The sequence below is a fragment of the Acipenser ruthenus genome, chromosome 5 (assembly GCF_902713425.1).
Source record: "Acipenser ruthenus chromosome 5, fAciRut3.2 maternal haplotype, whole genome shotgun sequence".
NCBI classification, from domain to species: Eukaryota; Metazoa; Chordata; class Actinopteri; order Acipenseriformes; family Acipenseridae; genus Acipenser; species Acipenser ruthenus.
Window position 1 is genome coordinate 48,381,115 of NC_081193.1, and position 18,262 is coordinate 48,399,376.

Consider the following 18,262-nt stretch of genomic DNA (forward strand, 5'->3'; position numbering starts at 1 on the left):
TCACTATAATCCAATTATTTATTATCTTTTCTAAGGGGTACCAACAAATGTGTCCAGGCCATTTTAGAATATCTTTGTAGAATAAACAATAATTCATCTCTTTTCACAGCTTCTTTGCTTTATTCTATGACATACCAAAGGCATGCAAGTATATATGATAAAATAGCTTTTAATTTCATCACTTTTCAGGAGGAATGAAGCATTATTTCAATGAGCTGTAAGGGTACCAACAAATTTGAGCATGTCTGTATATAGATATAGATTTAGATATAGATAGATAGATAGATAGATAGATAGATAGATAGATAGATAGATAGATAGAAACAACATAATTTTAGGCTACCTTGGCTATTTAGTAATTTTAGGCTAATACTAAATGAGATGTCTTAAATGTGTTAATGTGTGACGGATAAATGTGTTTTACTTATGTTTATTTCCACTTTCAGAGGATGAGGATTTCCAAGAACGTAGTACCTCTCATTAGTTTCACTCTGAAGCTGCAGCAGCTGTTCACCAATCGTGCCTGAATGTGTGCAATTGCAGTGCTGACATTATTTAAACAGATAAAGCCTGTCTTGAAATAGAAAAAAAGTTAGAAATGAAAGAAAACATTTTACCTTTGAAAGAAGATGATGTCACCATCCAGAAGGAGTCTGTGCAGGTCTTAAGGGAATAGCTGAGACTGGAGTAAAACAGATGCTGGCAACCCAGACCCTGATGTGGATGCTTATTCAATCTAACCCCTCTCTCCCTGCATCCATGGGAGTTCCACTCATGCCTCCCGGATTGGCAGGTGAAGTTTCACACTTTTACATGAACATATATGTCTAAATTATTCTATACATCTTGTATTTTTTATTCATAACTATATGTATTTATCTTTTTGCAGACACATTCCCTCATGATGGACTTGACCAACAAGGATCCAATTAATTGTGGACCACATGTTTTATTTTCCATTTTATTCTTATTATGAATTAATTAACTATTAAAAGCACTGGAAATGTTATTCATTGTTTTGTTTATTTATAATTATACTTCACCCCCAAAAGAAAGTTTGCTTTAATTTATAGCAATACAAATAAAATAAAAAAAAATGAAAATAATACTTTCGTTTCATTATTTTCTTTATTTAACATAAATGTAACATGTATTTGGGGCAGCATAAAACTTAAGCAAATCTTTCGTGAATCAATCACGAACTTGGCGCCCTGCAATATTTTGAGGCACTTGTTCAGGCTGATCTTCTTCTGTGTCTTCAATTGGCGTATTGCTTTGCTGGGTAATGTTATGAAGTACAAATGCTGATATTACTATCTTCACACACTTTTCAGGTGAATATTGAAGAGCACTGCCAGATGTGTGGAGTGCTCTAAAGCACATTTTTAGGGATATTATGCACCTTTCAATTACTTGTCTAATTCTTGCATGGTTAGCTGTGAATGTATCTTCTGCTCTTGATGTTGTGTGTATGGGTGTTAGGAGAAATGGAAGAAGGGGATATCCACTGTCCCCCAACAGCCAGCCACCATGGAAGTCACCCTCCTCTCCATTGTCTTTAACACCACAATTCGCCCAGATACCGGTATCATGTGTGGAGCACGGCCACTTTGCCACCACATTTGTAATTAGGAGTCTGTGGTCACATATTATTTGCACATTTAATGAATTGTATCCTTTGTGACATATATAATGGTAATCATCGTCACTTGATGCCTTTATTTTAATTTGTGTACCATCTACTGCCCCAACATGGATTAAAAGCCTTCCTTAATGGCCACTTAATGTACTGTGAAGCATGGTTTTTAAAGGCAGTGGTTACATTTTCAATACAGCGGCACACTGATGCCTTGCTCATCGCCAGTGTGTCATCCAGTACATTTTAAAATGAACTGCTGGCAAGGAATCTTAAAGTGACTAATACATGTATCTCTGTAGAGAGGGCATGATGTCTCTGTTTGCCTGCTCACAAATGGATCAAAAAAGTTAAAAAGCTGTTGGATATCCTCCCTCTTCAAGCAGTTCTTCAGTATAATTTCTTGATCAGAAAGCATGTTAAAGATGCTGCGCACACATCTTCTATTAAAATGTCTGTGAGCCGATGCCCTCTATCACTGTGATTGTCTCTGCCTATGTCTTAAGTACACAGCATGCATTAGAGCAGCCATGTTTCTCAAAGTTCAAATGCAGAAAATGACTGCGATCCACTTTTCGTATTTATACGTCAGGTAAATTGGTGTAGGTAGAATACGACAGGTAATACGATCAAGTAGTGTGAGCAACGTTATATATAGAAATGCTACTCCTATCGTTTATTCTATTCCCGAGGTTGTATTGGTATATAGAAATGAGCCCCAGGTCTGCTCAGGGAAATATCCCATATTGAAGCATGTTTTTTTTTTATTTTTTCTGTGCATGTTGGGCTTCACAGTATTGCAGAGACGGAACACAAGATTGGAGTAATACATCTCAAAACTTATATTCAGTAGAAGCTCAGTAGCTTTTATTCTTAGTTGTGATTTTGTTATTTTGGGAGCTAAACTATATTGCGCTTCTCTTGAAACATTAACAGAATGACAGATGATTATTAAATGGCATGAAACTAGAAACATAACTCAGTGTACTGTGTGACCTGCTATTGCTTTGCAGAAATGGAACGTGAGCCAAACCAAGATACGTGTGATATCTACCGTCTTGTTCATCCTCTTTGGTTGCCTGCTGTTTGTAGCCATCCCTGCAATCATATTCCAACATATAGAAGGCTGGAGTACACTTGAGTCTATCTATTTTGTTGTTATCACCTTAACGACTATTGGGTTTGGTGATTTTGTAGCAGGTAAGGAGAACAACACTTCATGAAATAACCTTTGTTATGTAAACTGCAATTTAAACAATTGTTATTGCAGGGGAAATTTAAAAAATGTGTTACTTGTGACCAATGGCAATCATTTTGTTACCTTTGGGCCTCATCCTGAACTACCACTGTCTGTGTCACTAAAACAAAATATTGATATACAGTGGTGACACTAAAAATTATTCTGTCAGATAACTTGCATTTTAATAACCACCATTGTAAATATTACAGTAATGCATAATGCAGGAAGCTATAGAAAGCGTTTACGTAAAATGTGTAACTCCACAGAAAAGGGCACATATATGTTTGACCACTGGGTATTCATTTTCAATGTTTCAGGGGCTAAATGTGACACCAAAAAAAAAGTTAGATAGTTATAATGTATAATGCGTTTGTTGCTAAGGTAAATGTTTTACCCCTATAATATCTTCAAAGAAAATAAAAAATATCTAAAATATTTATAAATAACATTTTTTGGGTGTGCGATCCACAGTACAAAAGCAACATTATTAGTTAATGTGATCATATAATATAGTAATAATGCACGAACCCTATTTTATCATTTATTAAAAATCCTTATACTGTTGATAGCTTTAAAATGATTTATTTAGTGTTTCTAAATCAACCAGTCACCAGAGATCAAATGCCAAAATGAAAAAGGATGTAATAGAATTGGAAACTGGAAGAAACTGTATTCACTCATGAATGATAAGAAAGTCATGAAAATTTAAAGGGCGAAAAGTCTAATCTCCATTCCAATACTGTAAGTCCAACAGAAAGGCTGCCAACAAATATGAATTGAGCTGCAAGACGCAGCGTTTCTTTTCTATATCAACATAATCTCCATATATTAAACTGATTTTTCAAAATTAGACTTGTTTTGTATATTTAACACACCATTCTATGTCTACATTTATGGACCCAGAGCCCAGAGGGGATATACACTTTAAAAAAAAAAAAAAAACCTACAAAGGGGTACAAAACAAGTGTCACTGTTGCCCTTGTTTCCAATACAATACTGTTCTCACTACTGACCTCTCCATCAGTTCATTGCCGCTTCAAAAGGCAAATACATTATAATGTCTCAGTACATTAGAGAAAGATCCAATTGTGCAACCATTTTGAGAAGAATGATTTTACCACAGCTGTATAAGGAGTTGTGATTTTGTATTGTTTAGGTGGATCGGAAACTGAATACCTGGATTTCTATAAACCGGTTGTATGGTTTTGGATCCTGGTTGGCCTTGCTTACTTTGCTGCTGTTCTTAGCATGATAGGAGACTGGTTCCGGGTGATATCCAAGAAAACAAAAGAAGAGGTATGTTGGCTATTATGTTTTGCAATCAAATGTGTGCCATAAGTTAAAGGGATACTTTATGCTATCATCATGTTCTTAATATTTGGTGCTGGATTCCCACATAAAGGCAATCTATAGAATGTACTGTAGTATTTACTACAGTTTGTACTATAGTATGTAACTATGGTATTTTTGCGGAATCTATAGAATTCTATAGTACCCCTCAGGGTACCTACTATAGAAGAGTACTATATATTTATATATACTACAGTATATTATAGGGTTGCTGATGTAGAAAGAATTTAAAATCAAACACAGACCAAAACATTTTTAATAACAAGGCACATGTATTAAATATAAGTTCATTAGAATACAATATTTTTTTTAATTATATCATTTAAAATATCACAAACTGTTCACATGCATATTTAATACATTAACAAGGTAACACAAAAACATTACAATTACAGTATATCACACACACATATATATATATGAAAAAATCAATTAACAGACTAACACAATGCTATTTAAATTATATCACAAAAAACATGAATTAGTTAAATAATTGCAATTCATGATTGATAATTTATTTCTGAATACTCTCACAGTTTGCAGTTGTTTTTCTTACAATTTCTGAACAACTATTTCATTTCTGTCCTCATAATTTCTGACTTCATCTGTAACTCATTCATTTCTGAAAATTGTTAATGTATTGTAGCTTAAAGTGAAATAAGATATAAGATTTTAGCATGATTGAATACAATGGGGAAAATAATTGAGAATTATTATACAGTCAAAAATACCTTTATTAATACTATTTAAGTATAAAAAAGAACCCAAGAAGGGTGATATTATAAATAACTAGTGGTGTACCTGAATGAGTCCGGGTAGACTGAAGGACGGATGGTTAGCCGAACAAGGGCAGGTGATAGAGAGAGATGGGGAATAGCCGGGATGACAATCGGCAGGGTTCAGGAGTGTCTTCTCTATCGCTACTTCTGACAGACTGGACTGTTTCATTTAAATCCTGCAATTCCTCTGAAGCCGAGCGCCTAGCTGAACATTCTACTGTGCTCGAGCTGAACCAGCTGCGTGCGCAGGGGAGAGATGTTTCACACCAAGTCTCATCACAGGTGACCATATCAAAATGAAAAACGTAAAACACTCCTGCACACTGTATTTTGCCAAGTCTCACTTTTTTATTCTTTAAAAGAAAATAGAAACTAACATTTCTGTCGCAAGACTGCTCTGACGAAGGCCTTGTGACAGAAATGTTAGTTTCTATTTTCTTGTGTAGCAGGGCGGTAGAAAGCAGAAGCTCCATCCATACAGAAACTCATGTAGAAGGTGGCCATCTCCCAATTTAATTAATTAGAGGAGAGAACGATAGCGAGTGGAGTGAGTTTAAACAGAAACTACAGGATCAGTGAAAGCGATTGCCCAGCCTGACCTGACTTTTGTTGTGTTTTATGTGTTCGATTTGTTTTGTTTGAATATTTATTTTGGTCTGTGAGAAGTGTTTTTTTGTTAAAACTGTTTATTTATTTTTGGTTAAAAATAAACAGCGCCGCAGCGCCTTTTACACCGCAGTACTTGCCTTGTGTTTTGTTCCTGCTTCTGGCCTGATGTCACGTGGTGTCCAGCATGGGATCACCAGCGCCTCCTGGACTCAGGCCAGAAAGGATACTGCAAGAAAAGGATTATTTTTATTTTATTTTATTTTTTTGGAATAAGAGGATGGAGGAAGCTTCGTGATGCCTGCACTTTATGGAGGTGAGGCACTACAGAAAGCTCTGTCCAGAGGGGAAAGGAAGTGCCATCTCTCCAAAAAGGAATGGAGAGGTACGAGAGCTGGCTGAGGGACCCCAGCACCCCCCTGCTTGCCACTCCCACCTCTTCCAGCAGAGGAAGAATGCCTGCTGGTTCCGCCTCAACCGCCGGGGAGGACTGCTTGCCGTTCCCGCCGCCACCAGCAGAGGAAGAGTACCTGCTGGGCCCACCACCACCACCACCCGGGGATGCCTGCACGTCACCGCCCGGGGATGCCTGCACGTCACCGCCCGGGGATGCCTGCACATCACCGCCCGTGGATGCTTGCACGTCACCGCCTGGGGATGCCTGCTGTTCCGCATCGCCTGGGGTTGCCTGCTGCTTTGCATCGCCCAGGGTTGCCTGCTGCTCCGCATCGCCCGGGGTTGCCTGCTGCTTTGCATCACCAGGGGTTGCCTGCTGCTCCGCATCGCCCGGGGTTGCCTACTGCTCCACTTCGCCTGGGGTCGGTGGCAGCTCTGCTTCGCTTGGGGTCGCTGCCAGCTCTGCTTCGCCTGGAGTCGCTGCCAGCTCTGCTTCATGGCAGGAAATACTGTGGCCGGAGCCCTACCAGGGGGAGCTGCCAGCTATGAAGCACGGGGGAGAGGTCAGGAGACCACCTTCCACCGCAGCACTTTCGCTGCAGGAAATTTGGTGGCCGGCAGCCCCAGAATAGGGAGCTGCCGGCTAAAAGGAAGGGGGGGGGGGGGTCCGGAGACCACCACCCCCAGCAGCCGTTTGACTGCTGGGATTGCCTTGGCTGGAGGAGCAAGCCTGTGCACGGTCAGCCTAGCTGTGGTTAGTTTTGGGTTGGGTTTCTCTGTTCCTGGGCCGGAACATTGACCGGGACTTTGGGACTAAGGGGAGAGGTGGCCATTGGGGCCAGGTGGGGGGGGGTGGTATGTAGTAGGGCGGTAGAAAAGCCCTGCTGTTTAAAATGTATTGTGTTTATTATTTAACCCTTTGCAGTCCATTTATTAAATGCGCGTCAGGCACGCCAGGTCTAATTAATTTTCACACGCGCAGTTAATTTTAGACGCGCTGTTTAAAATTATTTTTTTCCATAGTCAAACGGGTTTAAATGGCCCTGCATATCAACAAAGCACTCACTAGGCATCTCCAGCCCCGCCCCACCCTTTAGTTCGCTATAGCTTTCACCTATGTAAGAAATAAATAATAATAAAAAAAATAATAGTCATACATACCGATCGATCATCTCCTGATCACTCGTTTTATCACCAAACTCCTCAATAATGCGATCCAAGTCATTATTTTATTACTATAACATCTGAAAAAAGCTCTGCAAATGTCCATGATAGTCTCTGTGCGCTGACGCACTCAGCCAGCTTGTTTACTATGACCGCCCCGTTATCTGATACCAGGGCCATGTATGACTATTCATGTGATACGCCTTTTTTTATTCGACTTGTCTCGGCTCCTGTCGCTCCCACTCGGCAATTGAATGGTTTTCTCGGCTTTTTCCAGAGAAAAAATGACTAAAAACCAGTTTTTTGCGTTGCTATAATGATGTCGGACCCAGTCCGACAAAGGACCTGAGAGGAATAATTGCAATGTCAGACCCAGTCCGACAATGGACCGCAAAGGGTTAAAGAAAATGTTTATTTTAGAACGGGGTAACCCCCGCCCCCCGCCCCTGTGTATAGTTTGTATTATTTTGTATTTGTTTATTTGTTATGATTTGTGTATTTTAAATGACAGCAAAAAGCCCTGTGTTTTTTTTTGTTTGGCAGCGTGGATGGGATCAAATTGCTGTGTATTGCCAGGGATTATTATTTGCGGTCACAAAAGACCTGGAATTACAAAACCTCCACTCCAAATAAAACATTGTTTGGACATTGAAATCACTTGTTTGCCGTTACTTGTGTACCGCAGCACCTCTACACCTGCACACTGCAAACCACTTTGCTACAGGGATTCAGATGTTTTCTGCTGTCATTCAGGTTTTCTCCATGTTGATTTTAAGTACAGTAGGCATCTTTTCTTTACAGGATGTCTGAAATGGTTGGCTTGCGATTTAGCATTTTTCAATCAACTTTTTTGTAGTTTACATTACAACTAGGTACATTACCACAGATATAAATCTTGAATTAACCTTTTTCGGTCCATTTATTCAGCGCATCTCAGGCGCGTCATGTCCAATTTATTTTCACACTCGCAGTTTTTTTTAGACGCGCTGTTTAAAAGTATTTTTTCACAGTAAAACAGGTTTAAAAGGCACTGCATGTCAACAGGACTCTCAGTACTGCATCTCCAGCCCCACCCCACCCCTTGTTTGCTATATTTTTCACATACGTCTTAATAATAGTACATACTGATAAATCATCCTGATCACTCGTTTTATCACCAAACTTCTCAATAATGCGATCCAAGTCATTATTACTATAAAATCTAAAAAAAAGCTCTGCAAATGTCTGTGATATTCTTTCAGCGCTGGATGCAGAAGCTGCTATCTTGTTTGTTTATGTCCGTGTTATCTATGTGGTGTCGGGGCTATCTGTATTCATGAGATACGCCTTTTTTTTTTCGGCTTCTCTCGGCTCCTATCGGTCTCACTCAGCCATTGAATGGTTTTCTCGGCTTTTTCCGGAGAAAAACTACTAGAGACCTGTTTTTTACGTCTTTTTGATGATGTCGGACAGGGTCCGACATTGGACCGGAAAGGGAAAATTGCAATGTCGGACCAGGTCCGACATAGGACCGCAAAGGGTTAAGCAGCAGTTATCAGAAAGCAGTACATTGCTATCCTGCAAACCAAAGTGAAAGCAAAGGGCAATCTTCCAAAAATATATCCAGTGTTCTTAATGACTCATGGTGCGTTAGGTAAGGTTGTTGATTCACATGCGAGTTGCAAAAGAAAACAAGAATTCAAGGAAAGGTCACCAAATAATTTAGTTTTAGCTACATCAACATACACAAGAGCTTTTAAATAGTACACCAAAATCAATAACTTAAAGACTATTGCTTTTGACTAGTACAAACCTGTGTTAATAATATGCAGGCTTTGACACCGGCCACGTAGTGAAACAGATGGCGTCTGAAATAAACTGTGTTCCTATTTCTCTGTGCGCGTCCGGCATAAATGTACTCAGGTGCGTTGCAAGTCACGAGGCGAAACCAAGTGGCTTCAACAGCCCAGGGTGTGGTGGCATTAGAGTATATCACACACCCTGAAGTGCCTTATTGCACTTATAAAATGGGTTAACTAACTAAATTGAAAAAAAAAGAAAAAAACAATTTATAAACAAAAAAGTGTTTTTTTTTTAATTAAATATACTTCCGCCTAAAGCTGAGCTAAGAAAAAATAGTTCCATACACATTAACAAATATATATATATATATATATATATATATATATATATATATATATATATATATATATATATATATATATATATACAGTGCCTTGCAAAAGTATTCAGACCCGACCAATTCTCTCATATTACTGAATTACAAATGGTACATTGAAATTTCGTTCTGTTTGATATTTTATTTTAAAACACTGAAATCAATTATTGTAAGGTGACATTGGTTTTATGTTGGGAAATATTTTAAAGAAAAATAAAAAACAGCAAGACGTTACAATATCGTCCTTTGTTATCCAGGGTTGTAACAGGAGGTATCCATCCCAGATTGGTGCTACAGCTTCACAGTGGCGAGAAAGATGTCATTTGCATAGAATACGCAGTTACTTATCAAACTGACTTTGCAGTTTAGGGCTGGACAACGTAGAGAACTAGGCCAGTGTTAAGAAACAATTTAAAACAACACAGCAGAAGAGATGATACCATAGTACTTGGACACATTTATGTGGAGAAAAAGGTACAGCAGGAATTGTTGAGATGCATTTATAAATATTCTGCATCGATCATACAGCTGCGCAGGGGGTGGACCAGTGGCAGCAGGCAGAATGACCAGAGGAGAAGAACGGACAGACCAGGAGCAACAGCAACAAAACATCCATTTAACCACAAAAGTATTTTTAAGTGACCCAAATCTTTTGTAAAAAGCTAAAAGTTTAAGATATATTTTTTTAACTATGTATGTTCAAAATGGCACATGGAAATGCTGTAGTTCAGGGAGAAGGAGCAGAGCGATCAGAATGGCGAGTTTTGAATTGATTTGAATACTTTTGCTTTTTTTCACTACTTGAATTAATCATTGTCCAAATCAGACTCATTCACTATATAATGTACACTTCCCAAAAGGTTAACATTTACATAAATCTCATCAATTTATTGTGATGAATTCTAAAATGTCTGCAGTTTTTTTTTTTCAAAATTCTAGTGGTGTATGGTATCTTTTTGAAAGTGCTGACCTATGGTGATATGCTGTAATATCAACACCCCATGTGACCTGTTTGACCAATCAGGAAATACCCATTTTATAACACTATATAAACATCAGCTTGTCAAATAATTGTTTTTATTACCGTGTTCAAATAACGGTATATATTTGTTCTTCAATAATAAGATGTTTATATTGGTTGTTTGAGTAGCCTACAGAGCACTGCCCCTTTAAAAACAAAAAAAAAAGGTGAAAGCACACAGGCAGGCACCATGTCCAAGAAACGGGTCCGGGGGATCAGGAAGATCAGAAAAAAGACTAAAAAACAGATAAACCCCTCATTTTTATATAGTTTGCAGGAAATAAAAAAGATGTTCAACGGCGGTCTGAAGTATTTTGTTTAGCAATGTTTAGTTTTAGAGAAAGTGAGAATTTATTTTCAACAGACTACTTGGGCGCACTACATTATATAAAAAAAAGTTTCAAGAAATAAAATGTAAGTATAAATTAACATTTTTTGAAGATGCAAGCCAACTTTTTTGTTTTGTTTTTTAAAAAAAATTAACAAGCGCTGTGAAGATCACAACCGAGAGTTTACAGTAGCATACAATCTGTGTTCATTTACATGCTTGTTCAGCTACAAAATACAAATCTCATTCGCTGACCTACATAGCTACATGTAAATGCTGCGCGCATACACAACCAAACAATTTAGATAATTGCAGATTTGTATTTTCAGTGCATGACATTTTTAAATGAAATAAAGGAAGTGCCCATTTCCAAGATTTCACTGACTTTTGTTCAAATTCGCGATTTTCACGATTTCCGTGACCGTGACAAAGTCGTAGTAGCTTTACCTATAGTCAAATGTTTTGACAAGTCATTATCAATCATATGTATGTGCTCAGGTTTGTTGTGGGCTTCACCCCCCCGGGAGATTATGTGTAAAAAAATATTGTAATACAGTGTTCACTCACAGGCATGAGTAGGTTTATTATCTCTATAGAGGCTCTTATAGAGGAAATATCGAAGGTGATAGAGTTAATAAAGACCAGAGCTAGTAAAGTGAAATATAGAAAAGATGGAGATTTTTTGTTATTTTTGTCCCATGTTTTGATATCCAGTTAAGTTCCCTTCTCGTGTATTTGGTCTATTTCAGGTGGGAGAGTTCCGTGCCCATGCTGCCGAATGGACAGCTAATGTCTCGGCAGAGTTCAAAGAGACTCGCAGGCGCCTGAGTGTGGATATCTATGACAAGTTTCAACGAGCTGCTTCCATCAAACGCAAACTGTCAGCGGAGCTGGGGCTCAACCCCAATCAAGAGCTGACTCCGGGCATGAGGACTCTCTCTGTTAACTTTACAGATGAACGAGAAAGAGATGCCCCCCAAACCTTGACAAAAAACGACAGCCTTTACCTGAATGGCTTGAGTGCACAGTACGCCAGTGGGGAAATTGCTGTCATTGAACACATTAAATAAAACTAACAATGGATGCTGATTCATTCACAGTAATTTACATGGTATCTATGGACTGCATTGAACCCAGTATGTACCAGTGATATTGGATTACAAGAGTTTACTGCACTTTGAGCATTGGTAGGTCAAGGTGAAATCAATGTATATTGCATAAAAGCAATGACTGTCAAGTGAGGGTAAATCCTTTTTTTAAATGAATCAGGAAATCAGCTTGGATAAATTGGCTCAGTTGATACATCACCATATGTGGCTTGGTGTGGATGCTGACAATTTGGTTGGAGCATCGACTTTTTTATTGACTACTGAATAAGAAACGCTAATGGATTACTTCATGCCTTGTACCAACTGCATCTGTGTCTACAAAGGAGAATTTCTAGCTCTAATTACAGGCCCTTATATCTTGAAGTGGAGGCGTAGCTTTTTTTTTTTCTTAAGGAAATTGAATAGTGCCTTACATAATACCCATCTTATAAATATTGCATGTTTGAATGATTAAATTAATTACTCTTTTTTTATAAAACTGATATCCACCTGAATGTGAGGATTGTAAATGACGAACATAATGGACTGAAGGCAAACCCAAAGGACATCAAAGTAACACTTGTAACACAAGTTTAATTGACTGCAGTTGCAAAGGCACACTTTGGTAAAATCTTTTTTTTTTCATTCCCATAAACCTACACAGAAAAGCAAATGTTTTTCAGTTTAAACAGCAGGTCTGTCTGAATAGGTTGAAATGATATCTCTTTTGTGTGTTGATATATCTAAATTAGCGTCACTGGCCTTGGTTTCACATTAATGACATTTAATAATTATCTGTTTTTATCACATGTATATCTTCATAATTGATTGACCATGTTATAGAGCATTATTTTTTCCAGACATAAAGTATGTTGAAAAAATATAAACATGAATCTTAGAAAGTAAGCATGCTTTTCAGTTATCTGTAAATTCAGTAATATTAACTAAACTAAGGGGGACATGTATCAAGATCGACCAGCACAGTGCTAAGTTGGCGGAGTGTAAAGTAGCGCTCTGCCATGGCACAAATGTTACCACATCCCGAATGTATTAACTAGCCCAAACTTTATGAGGCACGGCATAAGCTGGCACATTTAAATGCAAAATTTCTGCTGCGCCGATGTTCTGAAACCTCAAAATGGACTACCGGCAGCAGTCCAAATGGGCTACCTCAATTGAACAATAGTTAGGTCATTTGGCAATGAGCCGTGTTGACAATGGATAAAACCAAATATACATAATGAAAAGGATGTGAACCAAGTTTATTATACGATGAATTCAAACAATTGTATTTTACAAACAATAAAATAGCTGGTATCGAGCTATAATTTAATTCTCAGGGAGATCAGAAAGGGTAATGCAGACCCTAAATACTCTCCCTTCTTCTCAGTACTCTTCTTCTGTTCCTGGGTTGTTCAGGAGTCTGTGCTTTCCGTTGTAAGAAATGCCCCCGAACATTGACAATAGCACTAATTTCACGGAAATCGTGTATTTGACTGCCTACTGTGAAAAATGTGCATTTTATTTTCCGTACAGTATTTTACATTACTCTTCACCTCCAATGTTCATTTCATACTTTTATCAAGTAGAAGCAGCGCTACAGTAGCTGTACACGGTCCGGCTCAATGCCATGCATTTGGTTACTACGACAACAGGGTCAAACAAAAACCGGCTTCATGATTGGTGAATTCCTCATACTGTGCAATAACATTTTTACATACTACTAATGTACAGTGTTACAAAGAAAAGCACAAAAGCTTCGGTTTTGTCATTTCAGGTTTTGCAGTTAACGTGTTTAATACCAATACATGTTTAATACCTGTATTTTGGGATTAGAGGAAGCAAAATAGGCTATGAGAATTACACATTTTAATTGATGTGTCAACCTAAGTTTTAAAGGTTTACAAAACTCGAAAATGTTGCTGAATTTGTCATCCAAGGTTATTTTTAAAAAGTCTATTTTGTCTGCTTGTTACTTTTTTTGCAGACCATTTTAAACGTCTTGTTTCCTGAGGAAGTTTGTTACATTTTTCAAGATGTTTCAATAGCGAATAGTGTTACAATGTGAATTTTTAAAGAGTTGACTAGGAGTAGCTAGGCTAAATGTTAAAATGTTTCAGCCTTGGCTTTTGGGTGATGTTCTTGATGAACTATCAATGATAACACATTTTAGGCGACTTACATCAGTAGAATATAATGTAAATAGAAAATGTGTTGTTTTTTTTATTTTTTTTACAAATGTCGGTTTTGTGACACACCATGAAATTTGTTGTTTTTTTATTGTCATTCGTGATTCTTTTAAAAATACAGTGAATTTTCTGGGCCCCTCTATGACTGCTACCATAATGCTCTTTCCTATCAGCTGCTTTCTGGCTTTCTTTGCACCCAAATAAGACCAATTTGAAATCAGTCTTATTTGTGGACCCGTTAAGGGTTGGTGCAGCTGTTCTGCCGCTTCATAAATCTCATTTTAATATCACAGACTTTGTTTACAAATGAGCCCCACCTACAATTTGCCCATGCATATAATTAAGGCTAAATGCATGGCTAATGAGCAACAGAGTGCATTGCATGGCGAAGCACATTCTGGATGTGCTAACATGGCCTTAACTTTCCAAAAGTGTCATGATACATACTGGGCAATTGTAAGGCCGGCATAAACTCTGTGCTATGGCCTTAATGCCGTCGCAAATGCTTGATACATGTCCCCTTAAGTTTTTAGTTTTGACAAACCTTTAGAGCTGCGCTTGTGAATTGATTGATATATATATACAGTACTGTGCAAAAGCTTTAGGCAGGTGTGAAAAAATGCTGTAAAGTAAGAATGCTTTCAAAAATAGACATGTTAATAGATTATATTTATCAATTAACTAAATGCAAAGTGAGTGAACAGAAGAAAAATCCATATTTGGTGTGACCACCCTTTATTTGCCTTCAAAACAGCATCAATTCTTCTAGGTACACTTGCACAAAGTCAGGGATTTTGTAGGCATATAGTCAGGTGTATGATTAAACAATTATACCAAACAGGTGCTAATGATCATCAATTCAATATGTAGGTTGAAACACAATCATTAACTGAAACAGAAACAGCTGTGTAGGAGGAATAAAACTGGGTGAGGAACAGCCAAACTCAGCTAACAAGGTGAGGTTGCTGAAGACAGTTTACTGTCAAAAGTCATACACCATGGCAAGACTGAGCACAGCAACAAGACACAAGGTAGTTATACTGCATCAGCAAGGTCTCTCCCAGGCAGAAATTTGAAGGCAGACAGGGGTTTCCAGATGTGCTGTCCAAGCTCTTTTGAAGAAGCACAAAGAAACGGGCAACGTTGAGGACCGTAGACGCAGTGGTCGGCCAAGGAAACTTACTGCAGCAGATGAAAGACACATCATGCTTACTTCCCTTCGCAATCGGAAGATGTCCAGCAGTGCCATCAGCTCAGAATTGGCAGAAAACAGTGGGACCCTGGTACACCCATCTACTGTCCAGAGAAGTCTGGTCAGAAGTGGCCTTCATGGAAGACTTGCGGCCAAAAAGTCATACCTCCGACGTGGAAACAAGGCCAAGCGACTCAACTATGCACGAAAACACAGGAACTGGGGTGCAGAAAAATGGCAGCAGGTGCTCTGGACTGATGAGTCAAAATTTGAAATATTTGGCTGTAGCAGAAGGCAGTTTGTTCGCCGAAGGGCTGGAGAGCGGTACACGAATGAGTGTCTGCAGGCAACAGTGAAGCATGGTGGAGGTTCCTTGCAAGTTTGGGGCTGCATTTCTGCAAATGGAATTGGGGATTTGGTCAGAATTAATGGTCTCCTCAATGCTGAGAAGTACAGGCAGATACTTATCCATCATGCAATACCATCAGGGAGGCATCTGATTGGCCCCAAATTTATTCTGCAGCATGACAACGACCCCAAACATACAGCGAAAGTCATTAAGAACTATCTTCAGCGTAAAGAAGAACAAGGAGTCCTGGAAGTGATGGTATGGCCCCCACAACATCATCGAGCCCTGATCTCAACATCATCGAGTCTGTCTGGGATTACATGAAGAGAGAGAAGCAACTGAGGCTGCCTAAATCCACAGAAGAACTGTGGTTATTTCTCCAAGATGTTTGGGCCAACCTACCTGCCGAGTTCCTTCAAAAACTGTGTGCAAGTGAACCTAGAAGAATTGATGCTGTTTTGAAGGCAAAGGGTGGTCACACCAAATATTGATTTGATGTAGATTTTTCTTCTGTTCACTCACTTTGCATTTTGTTAATTGATAAATATAAACTATTAACATGTCTATTTTTTAAAGCATTCTTACTTTACAGCATTTTTCACACCTGCCTAAAACTTTTGCACAGTACTGTATATATATATATATATATATATATATATATATATATATATATATATATATATATATATATATATATATATATATATATATGTTGATGTTGAATACCAGACTCACATAGGGTCATAGCCGGTATTTGGGTCAAAAATGTGGGGGGGCTCCAGAGTGGCGCATCTGGTAAAGGCACTCCATGTGGAGTGCAGGATGCGCCCCATAGCCTCGGGATCGCTGGTTCCAGTTCAGGCTATTCCACTACTGACCATGCACGGGAGTTCCCAGGGGGCGGCGTACAGCTGGCCGAGCGCTGCCCAGGTGGGGAGAGCTTAGGTCAGCCAGGGTGTCCTCGGCTCACCATACACTAGTGACCCCTGTAGACTGGCCAGGCGCCGGCGGGCCTGCCTGCAGGCAGCCCAGAGCTGCATGGTCCTCTGACACTGTAGCTCTTGGGAGGCTGCATGGCGGGCCTGCAGAGTGAAAAGAAGCAAACGACTGACAGCACGTTTTTTAGGACGTGTGTGTCTGTCCTAGTCTCTCCCAAGTCAGCTCGGGGGTGGCAGCGGTGAGCTGGGTTGAAAATGAGAAGAAAATAATTGGCGATTCCAAATTTAAAAAAAAAAAAAAAAATTGTGGGTGTGAGGGTGGGGACACATTCACAACTACTGAAACATGTGAACTGCTTTGTTGGTGATCACTACATTTTTCTGTTGTCTTTTTCCAATTTGTACTGCCACCAAGTACTGCACTGATTTGCTGAATGATAGGCCTACTAGCATTAATTCCAACAACAGTCTCTATTTAATTAGGTAGCTGCATCTGTATTTTTAAACAATAATTATACCACTTTGGGACTAAAACTGATTGAGAACATACAAAACACTTAACCAATAAAGCACTTATAAAAATCACGTTAACAACGTTTCTATGGTTACACAAACTATTTTACTGCTGTTGAACTGATGCAGACCTAACCTAATACTACTGCCTTCAATTTTAAGCTAAAGTTCAACCACACGAATACAACATACTTATTGTATTCACACAGTAAAGTTACAGTACCTATACAAATGTATACAGTTGTTCTGCATCAATTTGGAGAGCAAAGCCGTTCATTCAGCTGCAAACTCGTTATCTGACATGTCTTCAATTAGTTTTTGCTTTGCACAGTATTATTCGACAGTGGGACACATTGGATTTTTTTGTGCAGCCTCCTTACCTAGCATTATCTTCAACGATGTCCATCTTTTTTTTTTGTTTTGTTTAATGATGCACAGTCAAAGTAGCAAAATTTTTCTGATGATGTTTCTGATAGGCTTCATAATAATGACACATCGTGTTTGTGGTTGAGTCCATTGCATAAGGGGAGTGAGGGATTGCAAATTCTTTATAAAAAGAAAAATCTAGTGATTGTTTTTTATTTAATGAAAAGGTATTAATACTGTCCTTTACACTGATGTACAAATATATTTGTACTGTATGTGCTAACTATGCCTTGTTCAGAGACCCACCTTGGGAACTATTTTGGGAACCGCTGATCCTCGTCGCTTCTATAGAAGACCGGTATTACTGTTTCTTCATATGACTGACACTGTCAACAGTGATTGTAGTGTTTTATAAAATACAATTAGCCAATTTATTATGATACATTAAGGCTTATACCTTGATTAGTATCATATGAAAACTTAAAATATAATATTAATAATTAAATTGATACTGCAGCTTTGCCCTATGAACAGATTTATGGGGGTGGGGGTTGTGGGGGGCAAGTGCATGCATAATCCTATGCATAGGGAACACAAACAAATCAGTTTCTACCAGGTTTATAAAGCATACATGTAATTGTGACAACTTAACTTACAAACAAAAATGTATGGAGAAAGAGCTAATTGCACAAATGACAGAGAACGCAGGACACTTTACCAAAAACACACTACTATGCCAATCCCCTTTGGCTCTCTGTTTCAACACTTTAATAATGTTCATTTTAGTTGAAACTGTTGTATTTAATTATCATTCTAGTTCATTTGAACATCTGCATCCTATCCAATATAGTGTAGAAACAAGTCTCATTTGCCTAGTTTTATATGCACAAATAAATGGATTCAAGCTATCTATTTGAGGAATTTATTCCAAATTCCACTATATATTCTG

At 38.4% G+C, this 18,262-nt stretch overlaps 1 protein-coding gene across 1 annotated transcript in view; it reads left to right on the plus strand.

The window, feature by feature from the left end:
• Nucleotides 1-14,561, plus strand: part of LOC117403294 (potassium channel subfamily K member 2-like) — a 74,600-nt gene extending 60,039 nt beyond the window's left edge. Inside the window, exons 5-7 of the mRNA XM_034005341.3 lie at nucleotides 2,650-2,836; nucleotides 4,033-4,172; nucleotides 11,428-14,561. Coding sequence (XP_033861232.1) covers nucleotides 2,650-2,836; nucleotides 4,033-4,172; nucleotides 11,428-11,748 — 648 coding nt within the window. The 3' untranslated portion in view covers nucleotides 11,749-14,561. The remainder of the gene's footprint in view (nucleotides 1-2,649; nucleotides 2,837-4,032; nucleotides 4,173-11,427) is intronic.
• The last annotated feature ends 3,701 nt before the right edge of the window (nucleotides 14,562-18,262 follow it).